The sequence below is a fragment of the Sinocyclocheilus anshuiensis genome, unplaced genomic scaffold, assembly GCF_001515605.1.
Source record: "Sinocyclocheilus anshuiensis isolate Anshui unplaced genomic scaffold, SAMN03320099.WGS_v1.1 scaffold1332, whole genome shotgun sequence".
NCBI lineage: Eukaryota > Metazoa > Chordata > Actinopteri > Cypriniformes > Cyprinidae > Sinocyclocheilus > Sinocyclocheilus anshuiensis.
The window spans coordinates 96,553-114,033 of NW_015546082.1; the positions used below are offsets into that span (position 1 = coordinate 96,553).

Consider the following 17,481-nt stretch of genomic DNA (forward strand, 5'->3'; position numbering starts at 1 on the left):
CAATCATTAGGGGGAAAAATTAAAGGATGAATGGCTGTTATTTAATTATGTGTTGGATGTCTCTGATTTTTGTCTGATTGTGGCGCAACTCAAATGTAGTTAGGCAATTCATGAGATTAGTTATAAAACAACTGCAAAACAATTGCGCACTTCCACCTGGGAGGAAAAAAAAAAAGATTCACGAAAAATTGACTGTCAGGTATTTAACATGATTGCAGAGGGATTTTGGTTGAAGACCAATAGGAATATTTTAACCCTATAAACCCTACTGTATTATATTTGATATGGAAATGTCTAAAGCCTCAAATTGTTTAAAACCCGTTATACACAGTCTTCTATACAGTCTTCTGTCGTCTGATTGATAATTTACATTTTTGTTAACACGTTTTAGTATAATTGTATAAATGCCCACCTTCAGGTTGTGGTACACATGTCTTTTTGCTGTGAAATCCTTACATATTTTAATAAGTAAATATAATAATAACTTTCATATTGTTATAAATATTTCAGAATGGATTCAAACAAATTAGGTTTACTTGATTATAGTTAAAAAGATCTAATTGGTTTACATTACATTAAAATTTCATTTTACTTTTTGGTCATAAATATCAGCACCAAATTGCATAACTTTGATCATTTTCGGTCTCTGAATAAAACAGAGGGTTTTTCTTTTTTTTCCACTGTGTATGAGCTCTATATTCTCCCATATCATACATGCGGCCATAAAAGCATGATGTATCAAAATATGATACTTGACTAAATCAATCAATCAATCAATATTTTATCCATTTCATTTCGAATAATATTTTTTTCTGACTATTACGGTTAATCAGAAATACAAGACAACACAAGACAACACAACACAGATGTGTGAAACCTCCTTCACACATCTACACACCTGCAAGGAAACCTCCGATCTCATAGACCCACCACTCAAAACAGAGCATGAGAGTGCTGGGAATAGCCAGTTTCATGTAAGACCCCCACTCCTGCAGTGCTGCAGTAGACCAGCCTGTAGGGGGCGACAAAGACAAACACACACATTATTTTATCACAGCAGTCATGTTCATACAGTATACATATCTCTTGTCATTAGTGATTGACTAGCTATGCAGAATAATTGCGTTTGTTATCTATATGTTTTTTTCATGTTTTCCTATTCACAGTGGTCATTGTGAACAGATCAAAATCTGACAGATTTTGGATTTGGACATTTGGGAAAACAGCCTCACAAATAAAAAACAATGTATTTTCTTTCACTGGAAAAATGCCAATTGGTGTCCATGACGAGTAGGAATTCATAGTGATAGATTAAATTACTGACAGTCTCTCTGCTGTTTGCTGCTAGTAAGTCTTCCGAGGGCTGGGAGTCGATCCCAAGCCAAATTGATTGTTTGATTCTGAGGCACTGAGAGTCCTTTGGACCTGTGGAGAAGATTTCACTCCGGTAAATCGACTTTACTGAAGGCCATGACACCTCTGGGCATGATATGATTCAGACTGTGCCTATTATCAGCTAGGGGTGGGATTTTTATTTTTTTTTAAATCACAATTCACCAAATAGATTTGTTGACGGATTCTTTTGGTGACTATTTTTGTAGGTTATTCATCACACCGCTCGGTGGCGACTAATGTGGGGTAATTTCTTGAGAGTCACTTACGACAGACAACTTGCAGTTTTACATATCATAAAGACCAAGAAAAGAACCTTCAAAGCCGCATTGAATTTCCTCCATAGCATAAAAGTTGAGAAGTGCTGGACTTTGGTGTTGGTCTATCTTTTCCAGTGTTTCAAATGGCATGCCTTCAGCCAGTCAACATAAACTTACCTCACTGGTCTTTCCCATTGTGCTGGGTTAGACCCTATTCTGAAACGGGAGATAATTTAGTCCCCCCCCACCCAAAAGGTGTTCCCTATAATTAAAATCATTCTCAGATCCTGCAGGTTTATAGATCCAATAGTTATATGTTCCAATATTTATAGGAACTATGGAAATTTTCTTCTGGTGCAAAGGCTCTTATGATCAACAAGAATTTGAAAGCTAAGTTAAAAGCACATCAAGAATGATAACTATAACTGTAAACTTTAAAATTTGGCCTAATTCTATGACAATAGGTAAGCATATATAGATAAGCAGAAGAAGGATTTTGTTGGAATCGCTTTCAGAATCTTTTTTTTTTTTCCAGCTGATGAATGATAAAAACACAACAGCCAATCAGAATCAACTTTAAAGAGTACAAGCATGGGCTAATATAGCTTTCATTATAATTATGTTTATAGCTATTGTTAGTTAACTATAAAGATGACTATAACACACAATGCTGTTCTGTTATAAGTACACACTGCAGTTTTGTCGTCTGCTGCTTTAAATGCTCAAGTTTAAAGCAGCATTGATTCTGATTGGCTGTCAATGTTTTGTTTTTTTATCATCAGCTGAGCTGGGAAAAACAAAAAAATAAATAAAATAAAATTGAAATTGATTCCAACAATATCATTCCTCTGTGCCGGTATTGTTATAATTGTGGTGAGGATTCTGGTGTTCTTTTAAATTAGTTTAAAAAGTATATCTTATTGTTATTGTTATAGTTTGCATTGTATATCGTTTTCGGCCTTTAGTCTGGAATCAGCTTCAATTCCAGTATCAGCACTACTGTAGGTCTTTTTTTACCATTGTATTCAAATATATCAGATGAGGCATCACTGTCTGCACTCCCACTGGTAGTCTCCGCATACATTGCTGCTCATACATTGTAGCTTCTCTAACTTTGCTGCATTGGTAACATCTCTTTAACTCACAGCCATTAAAAATTAATCCCTTTTAGGGTATAATAATTATAATTGGCTTAATGTAAAAATTTTATAAGTCAGTGACCCCATAATGACATAAAAGCAAACATGAGTGTCTCTCTGTGTGCTGCTTTCCATATATTCCTCACCACCCCATGTGTTCACATGCAGCTTTTTCCAGCGTATGTAAGCAAACAGAAAGAGGCAGATGGAGATCTGTGAGATACTGTTGGCTGCGGCAGAGCCCCTGCAGAGACACAAGCACCTGCTTATACTAAAGATCATTCATTTCCTGTCTTATGGCCATCACTAATCTATAGTGCATGTATTGCTGTTTAGTATTGATAAATGAGCAGTAATCATACATACATCACTCCCAGTTTCATTGAGTGAAGAAGGATGTAGTTTGTTGCTACATTTAAAATGTTGGCAGCAACTGCTGTGTACATCTGTGGCAGGATGATGCCCTGAAACATGGCAATACATTATTTGTTGAGTTTACATGTCTTTTGCTGTCTTTTGTCCAGTGCAGCATCTTGAGCTTACTGAGAGGTTGTACCTGGTTTTGCAGATAAGACACCTGCAGATGGTGCAGAAACATGGCCTAGGAAATTGAAGGATGGACAGTAAAAGACATCAGTACTGTCAGCAGTAGGAAAGCTTGTGACAGTGACTGTATGTGTGGTTAGGCTGTTTAAAATTTGCGTTTTGAACATAATAAACAATTTGACAGGAAACAGTTTGGTCAATGACCAAAAAATTGTCCTGAAAAGTGAGCAGCACTAGGAAACATTTGAAATTATACTCTAAAAAACAAGGCCAACACAGAGATGAAAGTGCAACCACTGTTGTGTTATTTTTGTAAAAACATGTTGTTATACTTACAGGAACAGCAGGGAGGAAAGCCATAACATACAGCTGTGCAATCCTGAGAAAGGAGCATAACAGTCTTTGAACAGCGTGACACCCCCACCCCCCCCAAAAAAAAAACAGGATAATTGACACTCTCCATAAATATGATAGAATTTGGTGTCCTATTACGTTTTTTAAGCATTAAAGGCACAAATCAAATGTTTTTTTTGTTTTTTTTTTGGTGAGACCATGATATCCCTTGTTGGAAAAAAGTAACTTTAGTATTACAATCATGTACTTAAATGTGCTTTATTTTCTAATATGTAATTAATTTTTGATGCATCCATACAGCTAGGTGCCACTTCACACTTCTTTTTTAAACACAAATCCTTTAATCTAATTTCAAATCATGGTGTCATCTCTGGCTCATCATTAAAAAAATAAAAAATAAATAAATAAATAAAAAATTACGGCATGCAACTTTAGGATTTAAAATGTGTATGTTAAAAAATAAGCAAAAAAAAAATTATTGGTTATCACATTTCATTGCAGTGAAGCAAAACTACCCAACTGATACTACATTCTTAAATTATATAAACTTATAGGTCATATGCAGACCTATGTAGGTCATAAACTAATTTATTTTTAATTATCTGGACTCGTTTCCACAGACCTACAGCTCAGAGATAGAAAAAAAATGTTTCCACTTTCTTTATACTTCTCAGATGCTTTAATTCCCTCAGAATTTTAACTGCTGTTCTTTTTTTTTTTAAGACAGATACTGATATTCTGTTCTTTTGGCACAACACACTGCTTTCACTACAACAAATATGATCCTATATCTACATGAAAAAAAAAATGTTACACTGGTAATAGTTACCATGCTAAAAGTTCTGAACTGAACTAATAATCTAGTACTGGATCAGTCTGACCTGGTCACCTCTGGCTCTTGCTTCAGGGTGAGTAGTATTGACTCAGCGTTGATGAGTATGGCCCAGCATGGCAGGCAGAAGAGTAAGAGGATGAGAATGCTTCTCTGGAGAATCTCCCCCACACGCTTAAGGTTCTTACTGCCAAATGTCTGGACATCAACAATAGATAATTAGTTCATAATATAGATTAACCTCATCCGTCCCTCCCGAACCTATAACAAAAGTGTCCCTCGTGGGTCAAAATGACCCGAAGGCCAAAAATGACACTAATTTTTTCTAATTTTTTATGTAGGTTTTCTATTCTTTTTTGGTGATTTTTATCATATTTACCTTTTATTCTGGATATTTTTAAGAAAACATAAGCAAATAAGCAGTTTTTTGTACATTGTTTCACCAAAACAAAAAACAAAGAAAGACAATTTTAGTCCTGTTTCATCAAAAACCAACAGATGGCCTTGGAATTGAGTCACTGAGTGTCTCTGATGCCATCTGGTGGGGTAAAATTACATAAAATTGCATTTTATGGTTACAGTCACTAGAGGGGCCTGTAGAACCCTATGGAGATTTTTAACAGAGCAAAACAAGTGAAACATGAGAAATGAGATGATCTTAAGGCTTCAATTTGGTTGTTTATTGATTAAAATATATATTGAAACATTACAAAATCCATATTTTGTAAATCAAATGTAATGAAAAATGCAGTTTTCTCGTAAATTCCATTCATTCCTATGCGGGTCAAAATGACCGCGAGGGACACTTTTGTTACTTTTTTTATTGCACCCATTTAAACTCCTCGAATCCACTAAAAAAAAAAATTGTGTATTCACAATTTTGCAAGTGTGACAAAAGTAAAGACATCTTGGACCGGTACGATCAACACACGATTTTTTTAATTTTTTGGGGGTCAAAATGACCCGAGGGACGGATGAGGGTTAACTTAATGCCAAAAAACTGTAGATGTGCACAATTATGGTTGGTTCACCCAAAAAATTTTAATTTGCTGAAACTTTACCTCAGGTCATCCAAGAAGTAGATGAGTTTGTTTTTTCATCAAAACAGATTTGAAAAAATTTAGCATTACATCATTTGCTCACAAATGAATCATCGGCAATCAGTGGGTGCCGTCAGAATGACAGTTCAAACAATTGATAAAACACAAGTCCAGACGATCGTCTTGTGAATTTACAATTCCAGTCATTAAGGCATTTTAACTTAAAACTATCATGTCTGGTCAAAATATGTGCACATGATTCACAATAATGCTTCCCCCAGTGAGAAAGTCCATCCCTGCTGTTTTGTTACATCAAAATCCACCTACAAATTTGTTTAGAATTGTTTTATACTGTTTTCACTTGTAAACAGTGCTTGATCTGTGCATTTTTCTCTCCTGGCCTGAGAGTTAATACATTTTTTAGCATATTTACATTTTTGGGTAAACTATTCTTTTAATATTGTTAATTTTTAATACCATTTAAAATAAAACATTTAATATTCAAAATATGGTCTACAGAAAGGAATATAGTGTTATTCTTTGTTTTTTACTTAAAAAGTAGTAAACTATTTATACTATGGTACTCCATTGTACTGTATATGGGAAATAGGGTCATGATAATTGTTAAACAATGGTATGTAATTAATGATATTACATCAGATACCACAACACACCCATGGTACTGCCACAGTACCACAATAGTATTAAGTTACATGTTGGCTAAGATATTTTGCATGTTGGTTCAGATTTTAATAGTGGGAGATATTAATAAATGCTCCAAAATAATAATAAATAAGTAAATTGTTTGATCTCTCACTGCACAACCTGCCAATGTCAGAAATACAACCACCTAAAAACTGGGTTTTGAGGGTATTATACAAACAATGGGTTACTGAGCATGTCTGCTGGCAGGGCAATACATATCATTACTTTAACCATGTTTAAGTCATCATCAGTTAAGACTACCTGAGAGACAAGTGTGTCACATGCGAGGGCCAGACCGCATCCTGTGGCTGTTGTGGTCACATTAATAGTCTGAGGGAGACAAATGATGATTTAGCAGTGCAATTACCAAACACTGTCTCCTTATCTCTCACTGCTTCCTTCTTGGAGATACAGATATTGGATTTTCGATTGGATCAACTTCCAAAGCACTCCTTGAAATAGGAAATTGGTGTCCAAAAAACAGATATGACAAGATACTGAGGCTTTAGATTTTTCAGTGAAATGTATGAGGGTCATTAGCGTCAGACGGATTTTAAAATTTTTAATATAATCATATATTTTATTATCAGAGAGATGTAACAACTGAAAGTAATGTCATCAAATAAAATAAAAATGTAAGTAAACTGACAGAAAAACTGTACTTGTCGCTGTCACTGGGGCATTACTTTCAATTCTGTACTGAATTTACTGAATTTCAGGACAATTACGGTACTAATATACAATCCTTCAGGGTAGATAAGGTACAAAAGTGTGCATTTTCATTGTTCCTTTTAACAATGACAATAAAAATCGGACCCACTTTATATTAAGTGGCCTTAACAACTATGTACTTACATTTAAATTAATAATTTGGTACAATGCACTTATTGTGTACATACATGTTTTTACATTGTACTTATATTTTAAAAATACCTGCATGTAATTTCTGTAATTACATTTATAATTATAGAGTTGACCCATCCCTTACACCTTAACCCACCCTTAAACCTACCCATACCAACAAACCAGTCCCTAACCTTACCCATATCCCACCTCAATAGCAGCAAAAGTGTTTTGCAATACAATATGAACACAATAAGTACATTGTACTTAATTTTTGATGTAAGTACATAGTAGTTAAGGCCACTTAATATAAAGTGGGGCCTAAAAATCTATTATGTTATTCTATTCTATTATTTGAAAGTACTGCCCCATTGGCAATCTTTTGTACCTCTCAAGGTACAGTTTTTGCACATTTTTTTTCTGACAGCTCTATTAGATGGTGGATGAATTACCGCAGAGGCCAAGGCATATCCAGCCAATTCAGCATTTCCTAGGTGACCGCAGAATATCGTGATGACGAATGGCAGTAGGAAGTTTAGGATCCTGGAGATGAGCTGTGGAAGATGAAAATGCAGATATCAACAGGGAACATGAGCATACAAAAAACAGACACATTCACAGATCTGCATCATGTAAGAATCCTACAATATACTATTTGAACTCCAGATTATGCTCAACAAAACCAATATTAGTTTTAATATGAAATAAATACAAAAAATAAATTTCATATATATGGAAAAACAATTCCACTTTTAAAATAAATACAAAAAAACAATCTATGTATTGTACATGTGTGGGTATATGTTTTATATGTGGGTATTTTTTTTATTGGTTAATTAATTCATTTATTTGTTTGTTTGTTTGTTTGAGTACACAGACACCTAACTAGGATGAAATAGAAGGATTACAAAAATTATTTATCTAGAATTAATAACCGAAAGTGAGGGACAGACCACAGGAATTCAGTTTGACAGTCAGACAAGCACTCTTCACAACTATAAAACAGGAGCCATCATTTACATCCTCATCAATTATAAAATAACTATACTAACTCCAACACTAACTTACGTTACAGGCATAGGTCAAAACCAACCATCACCCCAGAACCAGTCTCAGCTGGAACAGCTTTTGTATTTAAAGTTTAAAGTGAGTTAAAGTGAGCAACATTTGTGGAGTACATGAGAGAGACATGGAACAAAAAGAGGACTCACCAGGGGCCCGGACAGGCGCAGAACGTGGTAGAGCTCCTCTCTGTAGGCCAGGGGAACCCAGCGACGCACACAGCTGCAGCGGAAGAGTTTAGAACTAGGTGCTGTTGCCTCGGTGATTTGTTCATGGCTTGCCAGGGGCCCGCAAGCCTCAGGCATCCCAGCTTTATCCATTCAGCCGTTGAGTGAAAGAAAATAAGAGAAAAGGTTGAAGAGAGAGTGAGACAGAGAAAATAATAGAAGCAATATAGGAATGAGATGGCTTCTCTCCAGCAGTGATTTTTCCAAAAATGTTGTTATCAGTCCATGGAGGCAGAAACAATCAAATCAAATAGTGCTGAGACATTGATAAAATAACCTGCTGCCTTCAGTCACTGAGGGAGCCCAAGAGAGGCAGGTCACAAGCAAGCTCTTTATAATTCCCTGAATGGAGAACAGCAGCTCTGAGGGGGGCTGTAAGGGGCGGGTTAGCCTTTCATACTTCTTAAACGCAGCGGTAATCTTATCAGGAATGCCTGTGTAAATAACAGATTGTTGTTCCTTTGAGGAACCCATGCTAGAGCATTGCTTTCTAAGTTGTCAGGTTTCTTAATGCAGCATAATGAGCAGGAAAAGCTTTACTTTGGGACAGATGATCCCTAAAGAGGCCTTTAACTTGTAAACTTGGAGTTAAGTAAAGTATTTTATTTTATTTTATTTTATTTTATTTTACTTATTTTACTTGCTAAACCACGTCTAGACTGTTTAGGTTTGAATCCCACAAGGATAATATTTGTTAGAAAGTGTTTGTTTAGCTCCTGTGCAAAGAGAAAAATGTGTTTTAATGTTTGGCAAACTGACCTAAATCATTCAGATCACCTAAATATCACTATTTGTAATATACTGGCACATTACCTCTTGGTAGCTTGCCATGGATCTCCAGCACGAGGAGTCATGGTTGGCATATCAAACGCAACCTTTGGTCATTAACTTGCCCATTCGGTTAAACAGTAATGCTTAACCTCTGTCAACCTAAGTCTTGCACAACCTGAGCTGTTTATTCAATAAACTAGACTTTTTGTAACTAGTCAAAAAAGTGTGTTCAAATATGATTACAACTACATTTTTGTTGCTGAACAAAGATTCATAATGTAATAAGATATAATATTAATAATAAAACTGCTTTAAGAATTTTTGAAAAATAAAGAAAAAAATAAATGTTAAATTATTGCATGTAAATAAATATTTAATATTCTGCATGTTAGGATCTAACATACAAAATGTTAAAAAAGTCTTTATTTGTGAGTTTTAAGTCATGTAATGTACAGTATGTGTGTACATCTCTATGGGTAGCAAATTAAAACAACCTTTAGCCTTTCCTGTGCAAGTTATCCATGTCTTATCTGATATGCCGTAAGAAATGCTGAAGACTGAAAGGCGGAATGGGAGGGGAATAGAAGGAATGAAAGTCACTAACATGCAATAAAACAGTTTATCTTCCCTTACACATGCATGCCACATACAGTATGCACAAATGCATTCATACAGTACATTGTGTATAGTATGAACTGACATGAATACACTCACATTTTTAAGCAAAGACAGTCAACTATGTGTTTATGGATGTGTAATGTCTCTTTTGACAAGTTCTCAAATTCTTTCCTCTGAATGCTCATTCATCAACCTTTGGGGTTGTTTCATTAACGGTATTCTACAGTGCATATTGCCGCTGTTCAAACATAAATACAGTTTTATATGTTATGACAAAAAGACAAAGGTTCATGACAGCAATTACTCTTAAAGAATTATTACTGTTGGTTATGAGGTTTCTGTTCTGTTTCAGCCATAATCAAAAAAATCACACAAAAAAAAAGATTAATACATACAGTGGGAAATATACTGAAAGTGTGACAATCAGAAAGTTAAATTTAAAACTGACTTGAAGAGTTTAAAGCACAAACAAACACACGTTGACTTAAAGAGAAAAGGAATTATTAAAGATTCTGTACTATTTCTAGGTCACTAATCAAACAAGCAAATTATTGGCACTGATCATGTGACTCTTTGTACAGAGGGTTACATGTTCCTGCCTCCTTTGAAGATGCTCTTTTTATCATTCTCAAATCATGATGAATAACTTGGTTTAACACAATCTTGTAAGAGCTTATGGCTTTTTTTCATCTGAACTTGTATAATTAATATAGACTTGTATTGTGTAATCAAGTGAACTTGATCTTAGTATTATTTGTGTGTGCGTGCGTGCGTGCGTGCGTGTGAGAGAGAGAGAGAGAGAGAGAGAGAGAGAGAGAGAGAGAGAGAGAGAGAGATACATCAGTCAAATTTTTATTTGATAATTAACATCATTAGCTTACAATGGTCAAACTAGGCCCCCTGGTGGATAATAATTCGTGCCGGCCCATCATTATATTATGTAAATCGCATAATACATGTTTTGTTTTCAAATTGGGGCAAAATGTGTAACCTACAACATGCACTAGAAAAAAGAATTGTTATATAATTTCGTAACAACTATTCATTCAGTTTAAACCATCTGGTTGTTAACAGCTATGCCATTATATACAGTATAGAATGTTACTTAAGATAATAGTATTTGTATCAGATTTGTATTACTGTATCATTATTTGCTGTACATGTCCAAAAAATCATTGCCCTGTGTCACCTTCACTCAACACAGATATCACATATAAACACTAAAGGAATGTATGATTCATTTTGGGTTGGGACATATATTTTTATATTCAATGCTTTTGGCATTGCCATCCATTATAGAACATTAAATTCTCTTATCACAAATGTTTTATGGATGTGAGACTATATCTTTATAGGATTTCTCACTTTTCATCCTTCCCATTCCTTCTGGGGAGATTGAGATGACACTTAAAAGCCATTCAGCCTATTTTTGCACAACACTAAAAGGTCTGTGACCGTGAGGGGAGGTGATTTCAGTTCCTGTTAAGTGCTGTAAAGTCACATAATATAAAGCATTGGTGTGAAGACACAAGCCTCTCCAGACTTCACGCAACCTTTGGATTTGGCATTTTCCAGAGAACTGTCGCACAAAGCTTTGGTAAGTAAACGGTACTGAAAAGGGGCTCTGAATTTCTGAGAACGCATTTAAGATTTAATATATTCTGTTAATAAAATCAAACGATTCAAGGACTTTCAAGAAACAGAAATTATTAAAAGCATAGTGTACACTGAAAAATGTAAAATCTTGCCATCATTTACTTACCCTGATGTCGTCCAAAACCTGTATGATTTTTTTTTCTTTGATGGAACACATAAGATTTTTTGTTTATTTTTTATTTTTTTGTATACGGTCAAAAGGATCCAGTGTTGTTTAAGACCCCACCGACACGGAGTTTAAGATTATTTTCTTAAATATTTCTGGCAAAATATGAATTCAGTTGAAGAAAATTTCCATAAATCTTTCATATATTTTTCCAGACTTTTTTAGATGTATTTTTGTCATTCAGGATATCTGGCAGATGTACAAAGATGAAAGTATCGGTTAGTGTTTCTCTGCTCCTGCTGTGCTTTGTCTGTCGTGTAAAAGGTAATGTTACTACATGTTTTCAAAGCCTGATGCTTCCAAGAAGATCCAAATACTGCTTGTTCTAACATTTCACCAAATGTTGTTCAGTATATCAAAACAGAAAGAGTGTTTTAACCTGTAGAGTATTAACCTGAGTATTATTATAGGACATATACAGGGTATTAACCTGTACTGCAACAGTTTTAGTTTGTTATGCCTGAACGAATTGCTCAATAGTTAATTCTCTCTAAACAGCAGTCACCATTGAGTCATGTCCACTGGCCACCGGGAACTTGCTTCGGACAGAAGTTGAGAAAACTCTCACTCTGACTTGTATTACTGATGAAGGTATTGACCCATCCAACCAAAATGAATTGCAGTGGTTCCGCAATGGTGCCCGGGTGAACCTGGCAGAAGAAAACCGCTGGTCCCTAAGTAGTCTTTGTGTACAGCCTGTCACTAAAGAGGACAACGGAGTTGTCTTTATCTGTCAGCTGAAGGGTGATGCAAGTGTGAACAGCTCCATTGAGTTTGACGTCCAGTGTAAGTTTAATGTTTAGAATACTTGGTGGAATAATTAAACAAAAACATTTTGAAGGGTCAGCTGGCAGGTTTGGGATCCATTTAATTTCTGTTCAGCAGTTTCGGCATGAACTCCACAAGGAATCTATTTTCATTAAATGTACGCTGTTATAATGTTATATATTAAGGAATCCAATGTTATATCCATTTTTATAACTTCATTGCGATGACAATGGGCCTCCAAACCCTAAACAGTTTTACAGTTTAAACAATAAAAATGCTTTAAATTAGTTATCAATGTAAGTGTTTTAAACTAACTGTAAATCTTTAAATGGGCCTTGGATTGGAATCTGGAACATTCCTCAAAAATAAACTGGAATGGAACTGAGCCAAACTCTTGTGATGAATATACTGCTGCAATATGCGAGTGGCTGGTGAAAATTTGTTGTTTTTTCAGCTTTGAATGCCATTATATTACAGATCCCCCAGACCTTAATGACACTAAGGAAGTATTTGTTGAAGAAACAAGTGATGTTGTTCTGTCTTGTGATGTCCGTGCCAACCCACCTGTAACTGTGGCTTGGAAAAAGGATGGTGAAGTTCTGGATCTGACCTCTGGCAGTTACAAAACAACCAATAATGGCATTACTGCTCAGTTATCAATCACAAAAGCTAAGCGCGATGTACATCAAGGAACGTACATCTGTGAAGTAAATTCATCTGTCTATGGAATTATGGGCAGGACCTTTAATGTTACGGTCGAAGGTTTGTGGTCCTGTTTTATCCTTATTTGAACTTTGACTTTTTGTACTCTGTTTTACTTTTACAATTTATGTTCAATTTTTGAAAGGTATATTTAATTTTCTTCTCTATTAGATAAAGTTTTAAGGTTCCCTGTAGGACCCACAATTGCTGGAGTGGTGGTGGTTTTATGCACAATTGTATTCGCACTCATTTCTAGGAGGAATAAAATTATTAAAGTAAGTCAGCTTCATTTATGATTATCATCATGATTAAAATAGATTTTGATTGATTAATTGATCATGATTTTTTGTAGCCTAAAACTATTGAAACAATTAAAAAGGCTTTGTCTTTTTGGTGTCCTATAGTGCATTAAACCAAATTGAACATCTGCACATGGAATTAGAATTCTCAAGAATTCAAACCACAGCTATTTGAGATGTTGAGCATGGAGAAGATCAGACTGGAACTCAAATAACCATTACTGGACTGGCAAATGGGACACCACTCTTAAATATAAATGAGTAATTCAAAAACAAACATCTCCTTTCATTCCTGCTTAGCCCCTTTGTTTTGTTATTGCTAAATTAGAATGTGAAAAGATGTCTGTTAAAATAACACTTTATTGTGATTTTTGTTGTTGTTGTTGATGATTTAATTGTGTGTTTCTTCTCAGATTCCAATGTTATTGAGCAATTGCACTAAAAAATACATTATACTTTGTCTCTGAGCCAGCAAAGGCACTCCTAGATTGATGGCTGCATTTGTTATTAGAGACACAGTAAAATAATCTCATTAAAGTGAATTGCAGGATATTTTACATTCTCAAGGGCAATATTTTTATTGTATAAATTGGCCTGTTAAATGTACCTAGAAGCCATTAACCTTTAACTGTCCACTCAGATCATAAGCAATATGTGGTTGTAATCATAAAGAAATGTTCCATTTTATTCTAATGAGGTTTAGGTAGGCTATTGTCACTGTTTGCTTTGTACATTGCATGTCAAGTTAAATGCTGAGACAAATAAAAATTTAATTACAGATTTCTTGAGCAAACCTAATTTGAGTTTTTCAGTTGGCTAGATCAGTGGTTCCCAACCCTGGTCCTGAAGGCACTGCAGCACTGCATGTTTTGCATGTCTCCTTAATCAAACACACCTGATTCAGGTCATCAGCTCATTAGTAGAGACTCCAAGACCTGAAATTGGTAAGAGAAAGGAGACATGCAAAATGTGCAGTGTTGGGGTGCCTCCAGCACCAGGGCTGGGAACCACTGGGCTAGATAAGCAAATGCTTTAGAAGAGGGATCTTCAAATCTGGCCCACAATTTAGCCCTAACCCTAATCAAACACAGCTGAGCATGCTAATCAATGTCTTCAGGATCATTAGAAAATCACAGGTAGGTCAGTTTGATCAGGGTTGGAGCTAAACTCTGCAGCGCATTGCCCCTCAAGGGCAAGATTTGAGGAACCCTGATTTAGAACGTCAAAAATAAATAAATCACAACAGTTTTGGGTATATTTTGGGCATATTATACATTTTAGAAGACTCCTAGTTAGTTTAGTCATAATAAGCTTGGGTATTTCTGGAATTAACGGTTAAAATTGGGCTCTATGAAAAGAGTTTATCATAACAATGCAAGCGTTCCAAAACAAAGAACCGCGCGTTGCGTCATATTTCGAATGCGACGCAACGGCACGTTCGGCCAATCAGTGTGGGGAAACGGGACACAGTGGGCGAGTCTCTCTTCCACAGGGAGCGGTCCACCAAATTCAAACAGCCACAAGAAACAAAGCAGCAGATAGTCAGATTTCATCAGACTCTGCGGCGTGGAAAAACAACGGTAAGTTTCAATTTTAAAGTCGATGAAATGTGATAAGTGTAATTTCACGTTATAGATATGTTTGTGGATTCTTTATTGCACGGTTTTTGCGTTAAGGAGTTAGCTTTTCAGATTGTCATTGTGCTGTGCTCTAAACTCCGCTCAGTGTAGACATATTGTAATGTTTAGTTTCATTTTATTTCTTTTAATTTTTCTTTTACAAATGTAAAGATTTTCGGATTTTTATGAGTTTATCATTTCAAACTGAAGGGAAGCACTTCACAAACTCTGTAGGGTTGCCACAGTCGTGGAAAAACCTTAAAGGGGTCATATGACGTTGCTAAAAAGAACATTATGTTGTGTATTTGGTGTAATGCAATGTGTTTATGCGGTTTAAGGTTTAAAAAACACATTATTTTCCACAATGTACATTATTATTGCTCCTCTATGCCCGCCTTTCTGAAACGCGTCGATTTTTACAAAGCTCATCGTTCTGAAGAGCGAGGTGTATTCTCACACTATATTAATAAAAGTACCTAGAAAGGGATTCTCATTGCAGAAAGAGAAATAAAGAGCAGCCAATTAGCAGATGACACTGCTCTTTTTTTTTTTTTTTTTTTTTTTTTTTTTTAAAAGAGATTCCTCTTGAGTCCCTATAGGTATCTCTATATGTAAAAATAAAAATGATAGATGTGTATTCCATTTTTCCCCAATTATTGCGAAAACACAAACAAACTTTAATTTATGGCTGCAGAGAGACTTATCTCTGAGGGGAAGGATATTACTTGCCAAAGGGGAGGGAATCTCCAGATTATCATATGCTGCTCAGTCTCTCCATGTTGATAACAACATTCTCAAAAGTATTGACAATTTTATTTAATTTCATATGGAAAAATGGCATACATTATGTCAAGAAATCTGTTGTTTTGAATACTTATGAAAATGGTGGTCTCAATATGTTAGATTTTTGCACATTTAATAATACTCTTAAAATTAATTGGGCCAAACACTTTCTCAAAAATCCAACCTCAGTCTGGAACTTTATTCCACAATATATTTTCTCCAAATTTGGTGGATTTAATTTTGTATTGCTTTGTAATTATAATGTTGAAAAAATACCAGCTAAATTATCTAAATTCCATAAGCAGGTCCTTCTCGCCTGGTCTCTTCTATACAAGCACAACTTTTCTCCTCATAAATATTTTATATGGAATAACAGAGATATTCTATATAAAAACAGATCTCTTTTCTTCCAGCGCTGGTTTGAGGCAGATATTTTGCTTGTAAGTCAATTATTTAATGCAAATGGCCTTTTATTAAACTATGAGGAATTTCTTAATCGTTTTAACATTCCTATTACCCCTAAAGAATTTGCTATTGTATTCGATGCCATACCATCTGGAGTTATTAGACTATTTCAACGTATCCCCTACCCTTCTATTTTACCTTCTTTAGACCCTGCTGTTACAATGGTGGGGAAATATTGCTTTTCATCCACTTCTTCTAATAGATCAATACGTTTATTATTTCTCAAGGAAAATGTTTCAATTCCAAATGTGACAGTTTATTAGAATGCCTTTGTTTTTTATATTGACTGGAGGAAAATTTGGCTGATTCCAAATAGTTACTTAATTACTAATAAGATAAGAGAAGTTTCCTTTCGTATTATCCATCGTGTATATCCTGTTAATACTTTCTTAAAGAAATTCAAAAAAGATATTGATACAAATTGTTCTTTTTGCAAACAGCACCCAGAGACTATTGTGCATTTATTTTGGCTTTGCCATTACTCTAAAATATTGTGGAAAGACTTTTCCCTATTTGTTACTGAGAACATTGATAAGGATTTTTCTTTACTTTGGGAAAATGTTTTGTTTGGAATTGTTAATTGGAAAAAAGAACATTTACTGAAAAACAAAATATACTTACTTGTCTTATTTTATTAACAAAATGTTATATATACTGAACAAAATTATAAACGCAACACTTTTGTTTTTGCCCCCATTTTTCATGAGCTGAACTCAAAGGGTTTGAGGCAGATATTTTGCTTGTAAGTCAATTATTTAATGCAAATGGACTTTTATTAAACTATGACGAATTTCTTCATTTTAACATTCCTATTACCCCTAAAGAATTTGCTATTGTATTCGATGCCATACCATGTGGAGTTCTTAGACTATTTCAACATATCCCCTACCCCTCTATTTTACCTTCTTTAGACCCTGCTGTTACAATGGTGGGGAAATATGCTTTTCATCCACTTCTAATAGATCAATACGTTTATTATTTCTCAAGGAAAATGTTTCAATTCCAAATGTGACAGTTTATTGGAATGCCTTTGTTTTTGATATTGCCTGGAGGAAAATTTGGCTGATTCCAAATAGTTACTTAATTACTAATAAGATAAGAGAAGTTTCCTTTCGTATTGTCCATCGTGTATATTAGGGCTGCACGATTAATCGCATGCGATATTTAACGCGCATCTTGTCAGTAAAGACGGTTCTGTAATCAGCGGTAAATCTCCATCACCTGCGTGCTTTCA

At 34.9% G+C, this 17,481-nt stretch overlaps 3 protein-coding genes across 6 annotated transcripts in view; 2 read left to right on the forward strand and 1 right to left on the reverse strand.

The window, feature by feature from the left end:
• The window catches only part of slc47a1 (solute carrier family 47 member 1), a 14,431-nt gene extending 5,641 nt beyond the window's left edge, over positions 1 to 8,790 (reverse strand). Inside the window, exons 1-9 of the mRNA XM_016501409.1 lie at positions 8,323 to 8,790; positions 7,564 to 7,665; positions 6,530 to 6,598; positions 4,573 to 4,721; positions 3,674 to 3,716; positions 3,348 to 3,392; positions 3,158 to 3,255; positions 2,938 to 3,035; positions 899 to 1,012 (exon numbers count right to left, since the gene is read on the reverse strand). Coding sequence (XP_016356895.1) covers positions 899 to 1,012; positions 2,938 to 3,035; positions 3,158 to 3,255; positions 3,348 to 3,392; positions 3,674 to 3,716; positions 4,573 to 4,721; positions 6,530 to 6,598; positions 7,564 to 7,665; positions 8,323 to 8,493 — 889 coding nt within the window. The 5' untranslated portion in view covers positions 8,494 to 8,790. The remainder of the gene's footprint in view (positions 1 to 898; positions 1,013 to 2,937; positions 3,036 to 3,157; positions 3,256 to 3,347; positions 3,393 to 3,673; positions 3,717 to 4,572; positions 4,722 to 6,529; positions 6,599 to 7,563; positions 7,666 to 8,322) is intronic.
• A 2,543-nt stretch (positions 8,791 to 11,333) lies between these two features.
• tmigd1 (transmembrane and immunoglobulin domain containing 1) lies at positions 11,334 to 14,086 on the forward strand. The gene is made up of 6 exons (XM_016501412.1): positions 11,334 to 11,386; positions 11,796 to 11,875; positions 12,110 to 12,397; positions 12,857 to 13,141; positions 13,253 to 13,356; positions 13,486 to 14,086. Exons 2-6 carry the CDS (start codon positions 11,818 to 11,820, stop codon positions 13,501 to 13,503), a joined length of 753 nt encoding a protein of 250 aa, XP_016356898.1. The 5' UTR covers positions 11,334 to 11,386; positions 11,796 to 11,817; the 3' UTR covers positions 13,504 to 14,086.
• A 483-nt stretch (positions 14,087 to 14,569) lies between these two features.
• The window catches only part of pimreg (PICALM interacting mitotic regulator), a 27,435-nt gene continuing 24,523 nt past the window's right edge, over positions 14,570 to 17,481 (forward strand). For 2 of the 4 annotated variants that reach the window (XM_016501414.1, XM_016501415.1), the window contains exon 1: positions 14,570 to 14,960. In XM_016501414.1, coding sequence (XP_016356900.1) covers positions 14,753 to 14,960 — 208 coding nt within the window. In that variant the 5' untranslated portion in view covers positions 14,570 to 14,752. The remainder of the gene's footprint in view (positions 14,961 to 17,481) is intronic. The other 2 variants (XM_016501413.1, XM_016501417.1) reach the window with 2 other exon arrangements.

What these genes read in the sequence shown, in the direction of transcription:
- tmigd1 (XM_016501412.1), top strand. Translation starts at nt 11,818, where the DNA reads ATGAAAGTATCGGTTAGTGTTTCTCTGCTCCTGCTGTGCTTTGTCTGT. An exon ending in CTTTGTCTGTCGTGTAAAAG is followed by an intron (nt 11,876 to 12,109) that starts GTAATGTTACTA and finishes CTCTCTAAACAG; the next exon opens with CAGTCACCATTGAGTCATGT. An exon ending in CTTTAATGTTACGGTCGAAG is followed by an intron (nt 13,142 to 13,252) that starts GTTTGTGGTCCT and finishes CTTCTCTATTAG; the next exon opens with ATAAAGTTTTAAGGTTCCCT.